At 39.3% G+C, this 22,218-nt stretch overlaps 1 protein-coding gene across 1 annotated transcript in view; it reads left to right on the plus strand.

Annotated features, from left to right (window-relative positions):
* LOC138818229 (protein Largen-like) overlaps positions 1-3,297 on the plus strand; it is a 90,293-nt gene extending 86,996 nt beyond the window's left edge. The window contains exons 2-3 of the mRNA XM_070009246.1: positions 836-1,347; positions 1,411-3,297. Coding sequence (XP_069865347.1) covers positions 836-1,347; positions 1,411-1,558 — 660 coding nt within the window. The 3' untranslated portion in view covers positions 1,559-3,297. The remainder of the gene's footprint in view (positions 1-835; positions 1,348-1,410) is intronic.
* The last annotated feature ends 18,921 nt before the right edge of the window (positions 3,298-22,218 follow it).

The raw sequence follows: 22,218 nt of genomic DNA on the forward strand, positions 1-22,218 counted from the left end.
GTTTAGTTTTTGTGTCTTATCTTCTTGACGTTTACTGCGTACTTAGAACGCAGCACTGTAGAGAACTACGCACCCCTCACCTGGGAACCATCTCTGCCCCCTCGGGGCTCTGAGTCTTCTTTCGTTTGCTTCCGATATGATGAGTACACAATACGATTGAGAGAACCGTCCTCTCCACGCATGCGGTCATGTTCCCAGGATCCAGACTGCTCCATTTCCGTCCACCGAGTCATGGAGCCTCCCACTAAAGTGGCCACATAGCCCCCTAGACATAGGGAACGTACGGACACTGTGGCCATGTGTGGGTAGGTTCTGGAATGTTTCTTCCAGAATAATCGAGCAATTCCTCATGGAGTGACTGTCTCCGACACCAAGTAGGAAACCAACTACTCCTGCAGGGAATTCGGATCTGACCCCTGGCCGACACGCAGAGATCGTCCCGGACGCGGTGAGAACGGAGGCCGCGGCGGATTGAAACCCTGACCAGTATTCGTCTTCCTGTCTGTCTTTCCCCGCCTTTGGAGGCTGGTGTTCCATGCGGGGAAGAACCAGGAGGGCAGGCCGGTGGGCTGCACAGCAGGTCAGGCCCGGCCGTGTGCGGTCAGGGGGGCGCAGGCACGCGGGCCCTCGGCTGGCGGCACAGGCCCCGCTGCCGGGAGCCGGCCAGGGCTTCGTCTGGGCGCCGCTTTCGCACCAGCCCAGCGCGGCCTCTGCCGGGCTGCGCGTCCCGTCTGCAGCCGAGGCGCCGCCCGATCGCTCCCCGGGCCCGCGGAGGGACGTCCTCAGGGCCCCGCCCCGTCGGCCCCGCCTCACCCCTGTCTGCTCTCTGCCCTAGGTCGTGGACCAGATTGACACGCTGACCTCTGACCTGCAGCTGGAGGAGGAGATGACGGACAGCTCCCGGACCGACACGCTCAACAGCAGCTCGAGCGGCACCACGGCCTCCAGCCTGGAGAAGACCAAGGAGCGCGCCAGGGCCCCGGCCCCGGCCCCGGCCTGCGCGGTGCTCACCGTGCTCCGCAAGCCCAACCCGCCGCCGCCGCCGCCCCGGCTCACGCCCGTGCGGGGCGCGCCGCCCGCAGGGGCCGACCCCGCCGCCCGCCCGGCCCGCCCCCGCGGCGCCCCGAACGGAGACGCGTGCGGCCTGCCCGGCGGGGCCGCCGACCCCGCGCCCGGCGGGGACCGGTGCCCGCAGGCCGCGCCGCGGGAGCGCGTGCGGTTCAGCGAGGACGTGCAGTACCACGGCTGCTGCCCGGGCTGCGACGCGCGGCGGACGCGGAGGGAGCGGGAGGGCCGCGCGCCGTGCGCCCCGACGTGCGCCCCGGGCAGGACGCCGCCGCCGCCGCCGTGCGCCCCCCGCGCGCCCCGCGCCCCGACGCCGCCCGGCAGGACGCCGCCGCCGGGCCCGAGCCTCCCCCGCCCTCCCGCCGCCCAGCCCCCGCCCTTCCCGCTGGAGAACGGCGGCCGCTTCCCCCCGCCGCGCCCCGCCGCCCTGCCTCCCCCCGCGCCCCCGCCGCACAAGACCATCCTGAGAAAGTCCACGACCACCACCGTGTGACCCGCCGCCCGGGGCTGCCGCGGATCCGAGACGGGGAGGCCCCAAGTTACCGACCAGCCGGGGCCAGCCGAGCCCAGCAGGGCAGTGGGTTAGTCCGGGCGAGCAAGGGCGTGCTGCGCTCGCGGCCCACCGCGCGCGTCCCGCCCTCGCGGCCTGCAAGGCCGCGGACCGGGGGAGCCCCGGCTGGCCGGGTTCCGGCGGCCCGAGGGGCCCCCGCTGGCCGGGTTCGGCGGCTGACCTCCGCCCACCTTCCCTGGAGATGCAGATGCTTTTATTTATGGCGAGAGCAGGCTTGGGCCTCGGTTGGGCCTCGTTGGTGGATGATGGACCCGGGACCCGCGCCCGCCCCACGCAGCTATGCACTTCCACACGCCACGCTCCCTAACTTTGAAATTATACTTTTTGATAAGAGATTTTTTTAATACCGAAGGACTATTTTATTATGCTTTTCCAGAAGATGTTTGTCACTAGTTTTACATTACTCAATGCTGAGACAATACCAAAAAGTTTATTTTCTCTACTATATCGTTACGAATTACACATTCAGATAGAGGTAATACTGCATTTTCATCGGTGGGAAAAGCCTCGTGTCACCAAGTGGTCGTAGCCAATGCCCAAGCCAAACATTTCCCCAGAATTAAATGAAAGAAGTGGTTCATTTTATCCCATGTCCATATATTCAATGACGAGTTTGGACACGTTCACGGTGGATGCTATCAGAGCTTTCTAAACTGATAGCACCATCCATGTTGTGAGGGTATCTTACACACTGGGATAACAATTCAGTTCCAGGCTGATCCTTCTAGAATTATCTGCTGAACTCATTATGCTCAGCCGCCCTCCTTCCCCTCCTTCCCAGCCTCCTTGCAGAATGATGTGCATTATACACCAGCCAATTGAAGCTGTGATTTTCTTGCCATCTACATCAGCAAGCTCTCTGCCTTCCTGAAACTATCCAGATTTATGGGAGAATTACAGAACAAAATGTCGATGTTTCTGGCAATAAGAAGTAATCAGCAGCAGCCCTAAACGTTTTTCTTTGGAATTGAAAGCTGTCATAGTTCTTTGCTACTCCAGGCAGAAAGAGGGAAGGTTTTTTTTTCTTGTTTCTTTTTCTGACTACTCATAAGCCAGTCTGAGTTCCCGATAGCACTGATTTGGATCGAAATGATGTTTTGCCCTAGAGTTAAATTTTTTCAGGTTACTTTTTCTCCTTTCAGTCATAAGAAGAAAGAGTGGTGGAGAACATTCTGATTCTTTAAGTGGTCAGAAGAGAGGGAGTTGTGTTAAGTGGAAGTTCATTCACTCTGTAACTTGAAGAATGCCACGATGTTTGGGTTGTTTTTATTTAATTTCTGAGGTAGTCTTCAGTCTTGCAAAAATTTCAGGCCATATTGTAATAATTTGAAATACTGTTTTTAAGCAGCTTTCTATGAAAAGATGATAATGTATTTTTGAAAGAATATATAAAAAGAAAATGGGCTTTATTTTTCAAGGAATGAGAAAATGAAGAGCAGAATGTCATGTTAAACATTGACTCGACATGGAAATTTTTCTTTATGTTTTGCATATAGAGGTAATGAAACCAGAATTATCCAACTTTCCAGAAAGTTGTGAAACACAGAATCTATAACCAAGAGAGGACATAATCTATAAGTTATAAAATGTATGATCACTGTATTTAAAACTTATGAAGATGTGACAAAGGTAAATAAATGATTAACATGTTGAATGCAAAACTAATGTGTTCTTAATTATTTTTGTATGGGAAAACAAAGCCAAGAGCCTTGTGCCTGCTAGCAAACGTGTTATCCTTGAGCTACCTCAGTCTTTTGGATTTTTTTGAGGCAAGGTTCCATACTGTGTAGACCAGGTTGACCTTGAACTTGGGATCCTACCGATTCAGCTTTCCAAGTGAGGGGATTACAACACTCCACTTTTTACTGTAAACACTCACCATGTGTTTTCCTTTTATCATTTTTCCAGGATTAAAAATTACTGTGTTTCATATGACCTCCAAGTACCTCACCAGTTGAGTTTGTAAACAGTCATGGAGGACATGAAGGTTTTGTTAAATTTTAGATTGTCTTCCTTTTCCTGCCAGTGACATAATAATTACCTCAGAGTTTGAAACTTACACCTTTTGATGTTTGAGAACTAAGGTGGATCTCAAGGTAGAACTTCCATGGAATCACAAATCTTTCACATAACAGATTGTTTGCTTGTAGTAAAACCAGTTGACTGTGTTATATCATTAAAGCTGGGTGAGTAAGGAATTAGCCAGATACGTTTGCAAAGCATAGACAAAGATTTGCCATGAAAGACCATTTCACTGTTGGATGGATGATCTATGGCTAAACTACACTTGTTTTAAAATTAACTTATTTAAAACATTTTCCTAGAAAATTGAGTGAAATCAATAAAAATGTTGTAATTTTTATTATATTGCAATTTATAATCAACATTAAATGTTAGATTACAACAGGATTGCTCTTTCATTTAGATTATTTTACTTCTGGTTATTTCTTTTTTATTAATGTATGAATATATTGTGCCAATGTAAATTTTGCCCAACAGAGAATTATACAGCATTCAGTAGAATTTAGTATTTGAATTGGCATAAATTTGTAAAACATGAAAGCAATAAGCAGAGCACCCTATTTTCCGGAAGCATGTACTCATATCATAAATGGCAGTGCTGTTTTTGTAATCAGCTAGCATTGCTTTCAGAATTTGAATAATTTACAGTGCGTGCTCTGCACATCACCCACAGAAGCATGATAAGGCATGGACACACTTTCCCTGTCCCAGAGATCTCAGGTAAGAATGGTCCTAGTCATCTGAGAGCAGCTGCTACACTTCTATCTACATGTAATGTGCACGACAGAACGGTACCCACACTTGAGTGAAGGTGGTGTGCTTACAAAAGGTCAAGAGGCAAAGCACTGATGATAGCATTTATTCATAGTGCAAAAATGCTGCATAGCCACATACGTAGGGTATTACTCATTGAAGTTTCTTTTAGCTTAAGAGATTAAACTTCTTTTGATGAGAGAGAGAAAGCAGGTTGGAAAAGAAATAAAGCAAATTTAAGTCCTGATTAAGTATAAAAATAGCTTAAAACAAATACAAAGATATGTAAGCAGAGACTAACCCACTCTTTGAATTTGACATTATTTTTATACCCTCATTCATAAATTTAATACTTTTATGAGACTAATCTGTTAGCAGAAGCAACTTAATTAACCTAAAACATTCTTAAATTTGAACTATACAGCTTATTATTTAATGAACCAAAGAATAAGACACAGAATTTTATGGTTTTCTTTACACATATCAGTACTTGCTTGTAGCATGGTCAGCTGGCTACGCAGTTCCTGGAATTACACAATACCTTTTATCTAAAATTCTAATTGTAGCACTTTGGGGACATGCCATTACTTAAAATCTGAGTATTTATGCATACAATTGCACTGGAAATTGTGTAAACAAATCATTCATCACTGTCTTGCCTGAATTTTCCATGGAATATAAGTGATAGTGTGATGCAGTTACTACTATTTATCATGCAGATTTGCTTTCTTCTCATTGTCTAACAGTTACGTATTTATATAAGGTGTACACTGAATTGCAGCAAAAGACTGCAGTGTAATTTATGTTGATAAAATACTGATGATTTCTCAGTAAGGAAATGGTCTATGAGCAGTTCAGCTCTGAAAGTGCTATCATCTAATTAGGGAAAGGGCATGAAGGCTGACAATTACTAGACATTATCACAAAATCACATGGCATTTCTCAAGCCAATGAGTAGCTGTGACACTGTAATTAAGTTTTGAGAGTAAACATTTTAGAGTTTTAAAATCATTTATATTGCATAATTGTGTGATATGACAGATATGGCACTGGCATTAGAGAGTGCACAGCAGCTTTGAACATAAAACGGCAGTTACCTGCATCTCCCTGGGAGCAGTGATTAGGTTTGGTGCCATTTCCTTTGAAGCACTTCAATTTATCATGCTAGTCTTTTGTGAAGAAGCAAAAGTATAACGTAAAGAAGTTTTGTAAGTAACCCTTACACTTAGCTCTGGTACTATTTGCATGGTATAATGACTATAGCTCATTATGTACACATATTTTGAAGAGCTACAGGAAAGCACTTTTGAAAGTTTGGCTGCAAATCAAAGATAAATGAGGAAATAAATGTGTAAAGCAATTTTAACATTATGCAATGTATAATTGTATCCAATACATAATGCACTATTAATATGTACAACTTATGGTTTATTTCTGAATTAAAAAATTAAAATGCAGATAAATCCACATGTGATATGGAATTATGTGAATGACAAAGGAAAGTAATGCAGAAATATTTCTTACCCAAATTGTATTTTCAGAGCTAAGTGCCAGTTGCTCACACCTGTAATCCTAGTTATTCAGAGGCTGAGATCCAAGGATTGTAGTTTGAAGCCAGCCTGGTCAAGGAAGTCTGTGAGACTCTTTATCTCCAATTAACCATCAATAAAGCTGGAAATGAAATTGTTTCTCAAGTGGTAAGGTACCAGTCTGGAGTGAAATAGGTAAGGGATAGTTTCTCAGCTCTAAGATCAAGCCTCAGTACTGGCACACAAAAAAAGAAAAAGATGCAGCTTCATGAATGAACAAAAATAGGTAGTCTAAGGTATAAACACCTTTCTAGATCTTCACATACATAAAGTCACTCTAATAAGAAAATATAAAATAACATAGTTTATACATGCAAAGCCTAAAACTTCACAATTTTGACAAAATACTCTCTTCGTAAGTACCAGGCTGACATATTATGATCACATGAATCCCTGTGATTGTTTTACCTTTCAATCATTATAATTTTGTTGTGTTCTTCATATCACTGAGGTATGCAGATTTTTTTCCTGAGCACTTATTTTGACACTTGGAAAGGGTTACTTCATGTTGTTTTGACATTCATAATGTGTTTGATCTTTGCAAAATATGAAAAAGATTTTAAGCAATTTAGCTACTGTCTAAATGAATGAGCTGCTGGATAATGAAAACCTCTTTTACTCAGGAATTAAGCTAACAGCTTCATGTTTCATGTCTTTATTTTCTCTGATTTCATACTTGGGGTCTATTTCTGAACAAGGTCATGCCATGGACCCTGGATCTGCTACCATCATTCATCACTAATGAATTCCATGTGTTTTACTTTGATTAGAATGGCTCAGATAGAATAGATTTAATCTTGGAACCTAGAAAGGAGGAGAGAGGAAGAATTAGAATTCTTTCTAATGGAAGTATTTCCATTCTTTGGTTCTTTGACAATATACACGATATTTTCAGTCTGGGGAGGTAATTGTAAGTTCTTGTGTCAAAGGGGATTTGGGACAAACTAGGTACTCATTGATTGGTTGGGCCTCGTAATGGTGAGGCATATGACAGTTAACCCTTATGGATGGTTTAGTCCATAGGAGACACATTTCTTTGGTGTAGTCTGTGATTGTACCAATCCTTGGACTTAAATTCAAGGCCTGGCTGCTATCTCTGAACTATTTGTTGCTCAAGCGATCACTCTACCACTTGAGCCACAGCCCCACCTCCAGCTTTGTGGTGATTAATTGGTGATAAGAAACTGATGAACTTTTCTGCCCCAAACCTCTATAGTAAAACATTTAATATTTGAAAAAGATAATTGAGGAAGAATTAAGGAAATGGAAAGACTTTCCAGGCTCCTGGATTGGAAGACTTAACATTGTGAAAATGGCAATACTGCCCAAAGCAATTTACAAATTGAATGTACAACCCATCGAAAGCCTAACAACGTTATTTAATGATAGAGAAAAAAATCCAAAAATTCATATGGAATAGAAAAAGACTGCAAATAACAAGGGCAACCCTTAGAAGGCAGAAAAGTGTTGGAGGAATAACAATACTAACCATCAAACTGTATTAACAGAGCCACAGCAATGAAAACAGCTTGGTACTGGCATAAAAAAAAATAGGCCAGAGAACAGAAGACACAGAAGTAAACCTACAGAGCTATGCCATCTAATATTCAATAAGGGAGCCATAAATATAGGCCAGAAGAAAGACAGTCTTTTCAACAAATGGTGCTAGCAAAACTGGATATTCATGTGCAGAAAACTGAAATTAGATCCTAATACCACACCTCATACCAGCATCAATTCAAAATGGATCAAAGACCTTAATGTAAGAGCAAAAACCATGAAACACTGCAAGAAAAGGAACACTAAGGTTCCTAGGTTCAGTTCAGAATTTTCTAAGAAAAAATCAGAAGCACAAAAAGAATTGATAAACATCAAACTTAAAAGTTTATGTACAGTAAAGGATATAGCCAAGAAGATAAATAGAAAGCTCACAGGATGAGAGATGATTTTCACCAGCTATTGATCGGACAAGGGGTTAATACCCAAGATATACTTAGAGCTCAAAAAATTAAACCCTCAAAAAATAATCCCAAAGCCAGGCACTAGTGGCTTAAAACAGTAACCCTAACTACTCAGGAGGCTAAAATCTGAGGATCATGATTTGAAGCCAGCTTGGGTAGGGAAGTCCGTGAAACCCTTATCTCTAATAAATAACTCAGAAAAAGCTGGAAGTGGCATCATATGTGGTTCAAGTGGTAGAGGACTAGCTTTGAGCAAAAGTAGCTCAAGGATAGGACCCAGGCCCAAAGGTGAAGCCCTAGGACTAGAAAAAATATAAATAAATAATCCTTACATGAAACAACCCAATTAATAAGTGGGCTAATGAGTTACAGAGAAGTTTGTCAGAAGTAAAAATGGCCAAATGCAGAAATGTTCAACATCTCTGGTCATAAAGGAAATACAAATCCAAAGAAAATAGAGAGTTTACATCACCACCTTGGTTAAAACGGCCAATACCCAGAATATTAACAATAACAATAGCTGATGGGGATGCAGCTAAAAAAGGAACTCTATTACACTGTTTGTGGGACTGTCGCTTATTCAACTACTAGGGAAAGCAGTATGGAGCTGCCTCAAAATCTAAACAGAGCTCCCCTAGGACCCAGCAATCTCACTCCTGGGCAATTATCCAACAGAGCACAAACAAGGTATATTAAAGCCACTAAACAACCATGATCATTGCAGCATTATTATTCCATATGTATTATATGGAATCAACTCAGATGCCCCTCAAGGGAGGAATGGATAACGAGAACATGGTATATCGGACTCTAGACATTCACACCGTGGAGGGCATTCTTAGTATCATGGAGAGGCTCAGTAGCTGTGACATACGATAATACAAAATGATGCTTATTGAAATGGAAACAAGAGGGTTTTTTTTTCTTATCTTGCCTTTTGTTTTTACTTTTTCTCCTTTGTCACTGTTTTTGTTTTCTGTATCTTTTGTCTTGTACGTAGGTTTATCTGTCTTGGGGACTGTTCATGTGAAGCTGTCGGACAATGGGTGCATAACTGCAGCTCTGCTACTCACTAGACACTGTGTTAAAAATGAACTATACAACCTGTAAGTGGGGAAAGGGTGCCAGCAGAGGGAAACTGGGAGAAAACGAGGGAAGAGGTGACACTTTTCAGTAAGAAATGTACTCAATACCTGACTTATGTAACTGTATGCCCTCTATACATCACCTTTACAATAACAGTTTTTTAAAGAGTGGTATACACACAATGGAATTCTACTTATCTATCAGAAAGAATGATAGTACCATTTGTTTATTTATTTATTTTTTATTGTGAAAATGCTGCACAGAGGGGTTACAATTACATGGGCAAGGTAATGAGTACATTTCTTATCAAGCATTGTTGCCTCTTCCTTTGTTTCCCCTTCCCATCCCATCCCATTTCCACACACCACCCCCGCCCACAGCCAAAGTTATAAAGTTCGTTTTTCGACATAATATCTTGTACATCTCATTGTTGCAATGGGTCCACCTGTATCCCTATTGAAACAATTGATTTTTCCCTTCCCCTCCACAAATTATAACATCAAATAGTGAAAACAGGTTATACCGTGGGGAAGGGATATACAAAGCAACAAAGAAATATCTTATAAGGATGTTAGAAACAATTGCAAGAAAGAAAAAGCATTGAATTCCTTATCTTGGGGTTCATTTCCCTAACATCAACTTATCTGACCTTTTCTGCTTGACTCAGACATATACTAGTTTTGCAAATAAGGGAAACCATGGGACCTATGCTTCTTTGGGTCTGGCTTACTTCACTTAATATAATTTTTTCCAAGTCTTTCCATTTCCTAACAAATGGAGCAATGTCATTCTTTCTGATGGATGCGTAGAATTCCATTGTGTATTTATAAGGAAATGAAAAAAAAACCTGGAAAAATTATATTATGTGAAGTAAGCCGAATCGAGAGAAATACAGATCGCATGGTTTCCCTCATTTGCAGGAGACAGAGTGTGCCTCTAATCTACAAGTAAACACATAGGCGACATGCAAATGAGTATAAACAAATTAACTGAAGTATAATAGAATCTCTGGAGAACACAAATAGTTTAATTCTTTGGAAAGACTAAATCAAAACTCAACAAAATACATACTAGGAATTGGGTACTTGCAAAGTGGGGGACAAGGGGAGAGGGGTAGAGGAATAAATAGGAAGGGAGCAGAATGCAGGAAAAATGCATTATATAAAGAGAAAAGTAAAAGAAGGGGTGGACCAAAGGAGGGGAAGATGTTGAAGGGTGACATGGATCGTTATATAAATATATATTATATATTATATACAAAACAGCTTTGTTAAATGGCAAAATAATTCAATACATAACATAAAAAGTAAGAAAAATGAGGGCAGGGTGGCATTGGTCAAGAGGCACTGTCATAAACTGCTTTGCTGAATGGCTACTACTTGTACAACAACTTAAAATATTGAAAAATACATAAATCTCTTATACATATTCATCTATCTAAAATTGCCAAAAATATATTGTAGCCCTGCTGTCGAAAGACAGAATATTTGTATGCAGCAGGTAGCAGTTTGAAACTAGAAAACCTAGCTCTGTACCAGTTTCCTCATTGCCTCATTGTTCTTGATCAAGTTACTTGCAGGTCTGTGGCTTGCTTTAAAATGAAGGCATTAGTACAATGTCTTCAATGTATTAGAACTCTAGGTTTAGTCCTATCTGATCAATCAAAGGGCAAGGAGTCTGTCCACCACAGGTGGCTGCAATTGCACAACCAATTCCCAGCCAGTTGCGAAGGCAGCAAGAGCAGGCGTCTCAGTTCTCCTCTAGGCATTGATACTGGAATGGAGGATGAATGAGGTAATACAGATATGTGACTTCAGGGCTCAGCAGTCTGCAGCCTTCAGAGTCTCTGAACAAACAGAATCTCCAGTCTTCTACCTGATATACCTGCATATATCACAAATATTACCGAGTTCTTGCTTACCCTCCCCCCACCTCTCTTGTTTTAGGTCATGTGATTGTAGCAATAAAAACACAGTGCTTTCATTTTCCTGCTTCATTTGATCTATGTCTTTACTAGGTTTTCATCATATACTTGTTCCCCAAATTACATGTCTTTATGCATTTTATATCTTACATCATTGCTACCATGATCTATCCTACTACCGTCCAGGTTTCTAAGATTTTGCCTTTCTTAAGAGTTTATCCTGCTAACAACTGCTAATCAGGTCCCAATTACTTACTGAAAGTCAGGTTAATTGCTAACAATAAACCATGAACAAGCACAAACCTTTGTAAATTTGTGATTTTTTGGCCAGATTATTCCTCTTCCTTGCTAATCTGCTGGATTCTTTTGTGTTTGCATAGTTCGACGCTAATGATATTTTATTCATATTTAATGATATTTTATTTACATGACTTTGTAGTTAAAACAATAAATTGAAGTTAATGAATTTCTTTGCGAATTCTAGTACATATATAAATCTCATTTCTGACTTAATGCATTCTGTGAGTTAACAAATCATAAAATTAGCATGATAGAAATTGGAGTAACTGCAATAGGCATGCTTTATTAAACTCTTCAGACAAGAGTGTTTTCATTTTAATTGCTTCTGATAACATGTAATAATAGCACCCAAGTAAATTCAGTTAGATCATAATTTATCTGGCTAAATAAAATCTACCTCTAGGTGGTTATACTTCAACATCTGTTCAAATAAGAGATTAAATCAAGATCTTTCAAAAAAGTAAGAATATTCATGTTTATAGTTAAAAGAGTAATATGAAAACAAAACTTGATAAACCATAAACTATAATTTTGCTGTAGTCAAAGTGTATAGTATAGCCTATTTGAATATATGTCTCAGTGACATGGCTTTACACAGAGAATCATAGGAATTTATGCAACGAATACTGCTAATAACAGACCAGAATGCCATTTGGCATTATTTTTACTAATCTGAGTGACTCTTTAAGATGAAATCTGAGTGCTTGTATGTATTCTCCCTCCTAATTAAACTTCACAGTTGTAACAGAAGGACTATATTATTATTTAAAATGCAGTACAGGATGCTCTGGCATTTATTTTTGTTTTGTTCTGTTCTGTTTGGGCCAATCCTGGGCTTGAACACGAGGCCTAGATGCTGTCCCTTAGATTTCCACCCGAGGCTTATTCCTTACCACTTGAGTCACAGCTTCATTTCCAACGTTTCCATGGCTAATTGGAGATGAGAGATCCACGGACTTTCCTGCCCAGGCTGACTTTGAAGCTTCATCCTCAGCTCTCAGCCCCCTGAGTAGCTAGGGTCGCAGGTTTTAGTCACTGGCACCTGTCAGGAGTTTTGTCTTTCACAAGTCAAGGTGAAAGAACCCTTGAAAGTTTCTCGGTTCGACTTGGGAGGAAGTTTTCTGATCACCTGGTTTTCAGTTCTCAGCGGGATTCTTGTTGAGTTTATCCAACTCCTTCCTTCATAAAGTCAGGCCCGGCACTTCCTCGGAGGCAGCTTCCTGCCCCTGCTGACAGTCGCATCTGTCACCTGCTGCCCACCTGACCTCTCCTTCACAGAGCACGCCCTTTTGTCTAGGTGCCACAGAGAGGTTTTCCTTTCAGCATTCAATCACGACGCAGACATTGAGAAGGTTCAGGATCATCTTTTAACTAAAATGCTTCCCTCTGGGCTGGAAGTTCTAACACAAACCCTTTCTAGTCTACTTTTATTTTACTGTTTTATTTTTATTGTAAAGGTGATGTACTGAGGGGCTACAGTTACATACGTTGGGTACTATACGCATTTCTTTTTGAGCAATGTCACCTCTTCCCTAGTTTTCTCCCAGGTTTTCCCCTCCAGATTCCCCTCCCCCGCAAGTTGTACAGTTCATTTTCATCATAGCGTCTAGTGAGTATCACCGTTGACTTTGCCCTACTCTAACTTTATATGATCCCAAACTATCCAACCTGCTATAGAGATTGTTTCAGCCTATTAGTCTAACTCCTGACAATTCTTTCATGTGCTCTTGCACACTTTTGATTCTTATATCTTTTCTTATTACTTAGAATAAAATAAAATACAACTCGGAAGGGGGAGGGGTTAGGGAAGTCCCAGGGGAAAAACTGGGAGAGAATGAAGGAAGGGGTGAAGTGTTATAAAGAAATGTACTTGTAACGCCACCCCTCTGCACATTACCTTTACCGTAAATATTTTATTTAAAAATTAAAAATATATTGACTTAACTTCTAAATAGCCTTTTAAAAAAGTCTTTGAGACTCTTATCACCAGTGAACCACCAAAAAGCCAGAGGAGGAGCTATAGTTTAAACAGTAGAGCACTAGCTCTACATATAAAAACTCAGAGACAGTGCTTAGACCATAAGTTCAAGCTCCAAGGCTGGTGTGCATGCAGATACACACAACATTAAGACAAAAATTGGTGGGACAAAAGTATGGTGATCTTATGAGCTAACACATGAATTAGTTACACTTAACCATTTCACAATGTCTCCATATTCCAAAAAATGCAAAATTTTGTTAATTTGCAAACGTAACTAAATGAAAATGTTTGTAAAGAAATAAGCAATTAAAATTTTGGATTAAAAAGTAAAATGTTCCTTGCTGGAGTGCCTTAGCAGGCACTCTACCAAGTGGTAAATCATTCAAACCCTACTTCTGAATTTTTAAACTAGACACAGTATGATAGTGTAAATGGCATACACTTAGTATACAAAAGTTTGGTTACACTTGTATGTTTCCAATTTGAATTAAAACATGAGTTTCACTTGGTTTTCTTTTTCTTATTTTTGAACACTTTATCTACTTTTAGTGAAAAGTAGATTTTTTTCCTTCCAGGGATGAATTTAGCTGATAAGAGAGATTTCTAGGACAATTATGCTATATAAATATTCCCTTAAAATTGAAACTTCTAGTTTGGTTTATATTTATTCACTGACTTAAATACATTCAAGACTCTTCTTATCCTAAATTCTAGCAGAGTTTCTGTGCAAATGTGGATGTAGTGATACCAATCTGTATCCTCAGGGTCAGAATCAAGTTAAAAATAAAAGTATGCTTCGCAGATGGAATTAGACTAATAATATTTTTAAACCTAAACAGTTATGTCGGCTTTCTTCCATTTATGAAAATTCTAAACCTTTTCATATGCTTTACTCAACATTTATATCAAATTGATTTTCTAAACTTGCAAATTTGAAGCCTCATGTTTCCTTTCCTGTACAGTGCTTTGCATGTGAATGCGGGTTTTATTTCTGTTATGTTGAATGAAATCACTGTGGTGAGGATAGAGCCACCGTCTCAGCTGACTGAATTCATAGGATGAACAATTAGACATAAAGCACTTTACTGTTTTCTATTTTCACATTTGTTTTTCTTTCTTCTTTTTCTCCTGTCAGTACTGGGGCTTGAACTGGTGCTGTCCCTTAGCTTTTTCACTCAAGACTGGCACGCTGGCACTTGAGCCACAACTCTACCTCAGGCTTTTTGGTAGTTAATTGGACATAAAGATATTCTCAGCCTCTCCTATCCCAGGCTGACTCGCCCTCAGATTTTAGCTTTGTGAGTACCAAGCACTACAGGCATGTGTCAGCATCACTTGGCTTTCTGTTGTTTTTATTTAATGTATTAATCTTTGAAGATAACCACAGGAAAGAGAATAATTTTTACATTTGTGGTTCCATGCATAAGAATTTTCTTACTAACATTTCAAAAAATGTAACATTTATTTTCAGTTACAAAGGTTAGTCTTCATAAATCTCCCAGTCCACGAACTGAGGAAAGCTTATTCTAAATTTCTTATCATCCATGTAGGTATAAATATTTGATGATTATTTGATTTGAACAAATCCTATGAAAAACAGGTAGAAGACACCGGATATGGCAGAAAGTACTGAGGTTGGATAGATGGATAGAGCAACTGGGAAATTAAAAACAGTAAACCTTGAAAGGGCTAAATGTTTTAAATAAAATCAGGAAGCAAAAACTGAACAGAGCAACAGGCTCTCCTCCCATCACCTTCTCCTTTTAGATGTGAAGTTACACAAACAAGGAGACATAGTCGGCTCTCTGCAGCTACCTTCTTTGAAAAGCTAAGAACTCAGCATGGTAGGAAAGACAATTGGAGGGCATGTCTGGCCCATGAGTCTTGAAACTCTCCTACTGGCTCTATATTTCAGGCAAGCCTATGTCCATGTTTTTGTTTTTTGTTTGTTTTTGTTTTTAATAAGAAACAGCACCCCCTGGCAATGTTTTGGGCCACAGCCCACCAAGAACCCTTATCAGCATTGTTCATAATGATGATGGGTTACTAGAGAGCCTACCAATACTACAGCTAAGAAAGGGTAAACGCCTATTACAAAGACCACCATTTTGATTTTTCACTCTCATTTCATGTATAGGAAGCAGGAAATGTTTCTTCCTCTTATTGCTCATTTTTGGTTTTTCTTATTTCCCTTCATTTCTTTCCTTCCCCTGATAATAGTGCTACCTCAAGATATTTTAGGAGCTTTTGTAAAATAAATTAAGTCTTGGTGATGTAGGTGAGCTTGGGTAAACAGAATGTGTGTATATGTTGAATGTGTGTATATGTTTTTCTTTTCCTCCTGTCAAAATTGAAAATCAAAGGTAATACAAAAGCCTTTAAGAGAACAGAGACTCTTTAGATAGTTTTCTAATCTCTGTATAAAAAGTTTGTTCATAAAAGGGTGTGGGAAACAAATTCTTGAAGATAGTGGAAAAGAATTAGTATGTTTCTAAATTCTAACCAGATCATGCTTTGGGGAGAATTCCTGTCCAATCTTGGGTCTGAAGAGTAGACAGGGATGGAGAGGGGTAGAATGTCTACTAACACAGGAAACTGACAAGTCTTTTCTGCCCCAGTATCTAAAAGAGCTTATGTTTTAGAATTTCCTTTTTAAAATTTTATTGTCAGGGTCATGTACAGAGGGGTTACTGTTACATACATAAGGTAGCAAGTACATTTCTGGTCAAACTTGTTACCCCCTCCTTCATTTTCTCCCATTTTTCCTCCTCCCTTGATCTCCCACACCACTGTGGTTCCGACTTTGTCCTTTTTCTCACCATTTTGTTGTTCCCCTTCCCTTCCCCAATTCAGATAATATATGTACAATACCCCAGGTACCAAAATCAAATACAGAACAACCAAAGAGAAAAGAGAGCATTTCACATAGTACATTAAAAATAACAATAATGAAAAACCTCTTGTTACCATATCTTGGAGTTCATTTCACTTAGCATCATCTTCTATGATCATATGTACATAGCTTTTGAGCTATTGAGATCCTCTGCTAGGACTATCCTAGTGGTCTACTGGTTAGGTCTTGGTTTAGAATTGCTATACAAGTGTGGAATGATTGTTAAAAGGACAAGATGGTTGAGATCTGAGGAATTCAGTTCAAATCCAGCCCAGAAAGAAAAATTTGAGAGACTCTTATTTCCAGTTAACCAGCAAGAATGCTGTGCTGGAGATCTGGCTCAAGTGGTAAGACCATCGATCTGAGAAAAAAGCAAAGTAAGAGCAAGATCAAGCACCAGTACTGGTAGGCACACACATACTCGCACACGCACACACACACACACACACACACACACACAAACACACACTCCCATGCGCACGTGTGCAAGGTTTTAAAAGATAAGTAAATCTGAAAACATATGTTCTAAGTATTCTTAGCATCTTATAGTAGAAATGTTGTGACAGAGGGGATGAGGTGTGGAAAGATTCCCTGTGTTTACTCGCACCCCTACAAAATCACAGGTAACTGAGATTCACACATGAAAATAATATGAAGCTGTCTCACCGGCTAGAAATTATTACGTTAGTATAGTAAAACAACGTCATGAGAAATGGAAAGAAAAGCAGAAACATGTTCTGCTTCCCACAGACAATGGGAACAAAGACTCAAATTGTTGGCTCCTGTTTTCAGTCCTCCAAGGGGAAGGAGAGAGGCAAACACAGGGTTGATGAAATCATGTCTAGCAACTGCTAATCATTGCACACTCATGCTAAGTGCAATAAAACATGGAGCTCTGATCTAAGACTAAGAAAAACCCAGGGAAAATAAAATAAAATTTTAGAAATAGTCCCTTTCCTTACTCATGAAAACTTTGTGTATGCTTTCTCCTTTGAGATGTTGAAAAGCAGCAGATAACCATTTTATCTCTATCATTCTAAAATGAGGTAATGGGAGATTGCAATGGTTTTCCTTTTATTTGTGTGTTTGTGTTTTCTAGTTTTTTTCCTGGTTCTAATGCCTATGTGTTGCTCTTTTAATATTTGTGAATTTTGATTTCCCTGTCCCTTCATCTGTCTATCTTGTTTTAGAGACAGCAAATTACCAGTGTATTGAGGAATATTTCAGAACTCATGAGCCTTATTTCTTTGTTTTCTCACATAAGAAACTGTCTTTTGGGCTCAGTCGTCAATACAGTTAAAATTACCCAAATGATTCTAGTATGTCACCAAAATTGAGAATCATTAAATAGCTCTCTGTACAGATTACATCTGTATATTACACAATTATGTTTTAAATAACAAAACAACAAAATAAAATGTTAGTATACATGATTTGCAATAGCATGAAATCAGTACGTAAGGAAATCTGTGTCAGTTTTATGTAACAGACAAGAATGACTTAAGAATCTACATTTCTAAATTACTGGTTGCTGAAGCTTGCATTATTTATGCACAGTTACTAAAGTAGAACTCAGTTCATTTCATCTGGGGAGTATGATGCTCATATTCTGTTTTTTCCCTTTTATGCATTTGCATTTCTATTGCTATTTTAAAGGAGTTATACACAAGGTTTACGGTTACATAAATCAGGTAAAGAGGACATTTGTTTTTGGACAGTGTCACCCTTCCCTCATTTTATCTTAGTTTTCCCTCCTGTGCCCACCCACAAGTTGACAGTTCATTTTCAACATTGTGTCCAGTGAGTACCACTGCTGCATGTGTGTACCCTGTGTCCAACCACTTCTGTGTACCCCTTCCCTCGCAAGGACAGATAAATGACTAAACAAAAGAAAACAAAAAAATCAAAGAAAAACACCTTGTTTACATTTTCCTGGAGTTCATTTCAGTGCTTTTTATAAAATGTTTTTTATTGTAAAGCTACTGTACAGAGGGGTCACAGTTACACGAGCAACGTCATGAGTCCATTTCCCGTCAAGCATTGTTGCCTCCTCCTTTGCTTTTCTCCTACCATCCCTTCCATCCCACCTCCCCAGGTCCCTGCCCCCAAGCTGTGAAGTTTGTTTTCTGCATAGTATCTTGTACGTCTCACTGTTACAATGGGTCATCCTGTATCCTTGTTTCAGCAGTTTGTTATTTCTCTTTCCCTCCCCTCATTTCAATGCTTTTTTATATGATCGTGTGCACCTAGGGATTGCACCTTTGTGTTCCCATCCTAAGAATATCCTCCTTTGAGCCTGTTGTGTTTGAATGCCTGGAGACTTGTATAATTGATCATATCTCAGTATAATTTAGATTTATAGGCACATTCTAGCTACCACGAATGAGAAAACCTATGCACCCTATGTGTCTTTGGGTCTAGCTTACTTCATTTATGATAACTTCCAAGTCTTTCTATTTCCTTCTGAATGTTAACAATACCATTCTTTGTGATGGGTTAGTAGAATGGCATTGTGTATCTATGCCACATTTTCTTGATCTATCTGTCCACCAAGGAGCATCTGAGCTGATTCCATATCTTGGCTATAGTTAATAATGCTTCAGTGAACATGATAGTGCTGGTAGCTTTAGTGTGGACTTGTTTGTTTGTATTCTATTAGATAAATGACCAGGACTGGGATTGCTAGGTTATGTGATAGCCCCATGTTTAGTTTTTTGAGGAACCGCCATAGTGCTTTGCAGAGTGGTTGAAGAGGTTTACATTCATGCAAACAAATTAACGGTGGTGAGGTTGAATCCCAGTGTGGTTTGGGCTTACATTTCCTTTATTACCAGACAAGGCCAACATTTCTTCATGTGTCTATTAGCCATTCATCGTTCTTGGAGAAATCTCTAAGTCACTAGCCCATTTATTAAATTGAGTTGTTGTTTCTTTGAGGATTAGTTTTTTTGGGGTTAATTTTTTGAACTCCAAGTATAGTTTAGATATGAGGCCCTTGTCTGATGTATAGCTAGTTAAAAATCTCTGCTATTCTGTGGACTTTCTGGTTATCTTGTTTTCTCTGTCTTTTGCCATGCAGAAACTTTTAGTTTTGATGCAGTCCCATTTGTCCAGTCTTTCTTTGATTTGTTGTTATTCTGTTATTACTTAGGAGGTTTTGACCTTTACTAAGGAGTGTTTAACCTACATCATCCTGTAATATTTTCATGGTCTCTGGCCTTACATTGATGTCTTTGATCAATTTTGAATTGATTCTGGTACAAGGTGATATATAAGGATCTAGCTTCAGTTTTCTGCCAGCACCATTTGTTGAAGAGGCTGTCTTTCTTCCAATCTGTGTTTTTGGCTCCCTTACAAAATATTAGATAGCTATAATGGCCATTATATTCTAACTTAGTACTCAAAGAGAGAGAGAGAAGTAAAATTTAATAAAATAAAATTTAATATTAAATGGCTATCAAGAGCTAACGTTGAGTTGTGTGGATTATAAGAATATTATTTAGATATCTAGGCAACTTAGGTATCTGTGATTGTGAACTGATAATAGAGTATTTTTTAACTACGTGAAAAGAATTCACTAATAGGTTTTATAGAGACTTGTTGATGCTATAGTTAAGTATCCAACACAACATTCTGATAGTTAGGTATGTATAGTCTTTGTGATCTTCCTCAGGTTGAACTTAATTTAAATTATGTTAATTACATATACTAAACGGATATCTTGGTTTGTTCCACTTTGCTTTGAAAAACTTTGAGTAGGTGTTCATCTTTTAAATTTTTATTGTTAAATATAAAAATCATTTTTCAGTGTTCAGGAAACTAATAATTTAAAGAGAATCTTCAAATAGTGTTATCTACTAGTTATGTTTCTTAAAATCAGCTTCAAACTTACCAGCATATCATCTCCACACTTACATAAATGATCAGTGGCAGAGGCAATAAAGATTCTATTTTGACATTCAGGATGTACACATAGTAGTGGAATGATCATTAAAAGGATTTAAATTGCATATCATCATAATGGCACCGTAAACAAGGCACAGTGCACGCTTTGGCCTTGTGGTTATCATCCTTGCTTACGTCTTACTGTAAGATTGAGGCTAGAACCCCAGGACCTTGTTTACATGTGATATGCACCCCACCACCGAGTTACATGCCTATTTTATATTATTTTACAAAGTATCACCAACTAGTAAAACTTGAAATAGTGCCTGCCATAGGATGATTTGAATAGAAAATAAGGTATAATGCATCTTGGCTTGAAAAAATATCAAGTATTTCAAGAGATCAGAGTATTTCACTTAATTTTGTTGCATAATAGAAAAATTCACCTAAAATAAAGCTTTTTTAATATTCAACATTTATCTTCTCATCATTCTTCTTCAACAATCATGCCACAGAGCTTGGAGAAATATAGTTAATTAAAATGGGTATAAAAATGACTTCAATGGTCTTGCAGGTGATCCAAGTCAAGAATATAAAGGGAAGAGACAATTTCTATATTCATAAGACTGGAAATGACAATGACATATTTTGTTCTTTTGTTCCTAGAGGGTACTCAGAAGGGTTGGTTTAATTTCAGAGAACATTTAGTCAAAAATAGACTGTAAGATTTTTCATTTGATCCTCACTGAATATGTCTCCTGGTGATATGACATTTAGATATTCTTGCTTCAGGATTTTATCAGTTCATAAGAAGGAAATTTGAAATTTGGCTTTGGAGATATGAGGTCTGAATTCTCTGCTTGAGATTGTGTTGGTGCCTGTGTGCTTTAGGCAAGAGACTCTGTCCTTGATAAGCTGTGTAGCCCCAATCACTGTTACTGGAATTCATATGCACAGGCTCAAGCCAGCTCAATAGATGCTAGAGGTGAAATATGTTGTTGTGTTCTTACTTCTATTTATCCACAAAATGCAAATTACAAAAAACAGAAAAAAACCACCCACATAAACATAAAGGCTTATTTTCTAATATGCTGAATCCTAACATAATACCTAAATCCATAGGAGTGCTTGGAATTATGAGAGATAATTTCTGTGGCTTCAAAGAGATGGAATTAGCAACAAAATAGTATTTAGCAAAACACCATCTAGGCAGTATTTATTATTTCCCATGTGCTACTTGAGTTAGTAGGTTTTAAGACAACTCTCATGAAAAAATTTGTTCTAGACAGTTGACATAGGCAAGGAAGATATATTTAGGATTATTTCAATAAGGAAGAAAACTGGAATTTTCCTCTTGGAACAGAGGCAGGATGGTTTCAGTACCAAGGTGAGCTGGTAGGGAAAATGCTACAATTAGGAAGTACGGCAGCCATCTTTGTTTACTTGTTGGTTTTCTACTAAGTTGGGAGTTGGAGTCAAGGGTATTTTCTGTCTGAACTGGCTCCCAAATTAGATTTTCCAGGTCTTTCCTCCAGAGTAATAAGGCGTACAGAATGTGCGACTGACTCCTTGTCATTCTTAACTTTTAATAATGTCTACTTTTAGCATATAAAGTGAGGATTTCTAATTTTCTACCGTTTGTGAGACACCCAGCAAAATCTCTTGCATATAGCAACAGGGATGGTCATTGTTCAGTGTATTTATTTATTCATTTACTATATACAAAATGTAGTCAATGAGTTTTTTCAAAAGCTAAGAAAATTTCAGTCAAATGCTTTAGAGGTGGCTGTCCATTCTTTCCTTGGGTTTGCAATAGCATGGTGATTACTTGCTTTTCTCCCATTCTTTCCTTTATAACAGCTATAATGAGCTCCTGGTTGGATTTTAATTGTCAGGAAATGATTTTCATTGAATATCTAACATAAAATTCTCAAAATATCTTCTCTTGAATATTCCAATGTTCTAGTAAACTTGAATCAGGCAAAGCAAAAACATTACTGAGAACATAAAAGGGAAATGTATAGAGGAGACAGGTGCGACTTTAGGAGGAAGGGGAGAGTTTATTCAGTACAGTCAACGCCAGCGCCATGAAGAAGACCGCTATGGTTTGTACAAAGCCCGTCTCTTTCAGAATCCACAAGGAAGTGGAAACATGCAAGCAGGTGCCTGGGCATTATCAAGCATGCGT

Source organism: Dipodomys merriami, unplaced genomic scaffold (genome assembly GCF_024711535.1).
Source record: "Dipodomys merriami isolate MVZ:Mamm:240054 unplaced genomic scaffold, mDipMer1.0.p SCAF_72, whole genome shotgun sequence".
Lineage (NCBI taxonomy): Eukaryota > Metazoa > Chordata > Mammalia > Rodentia > Heteromyidae > Dipodomys > Dipodomys merriami.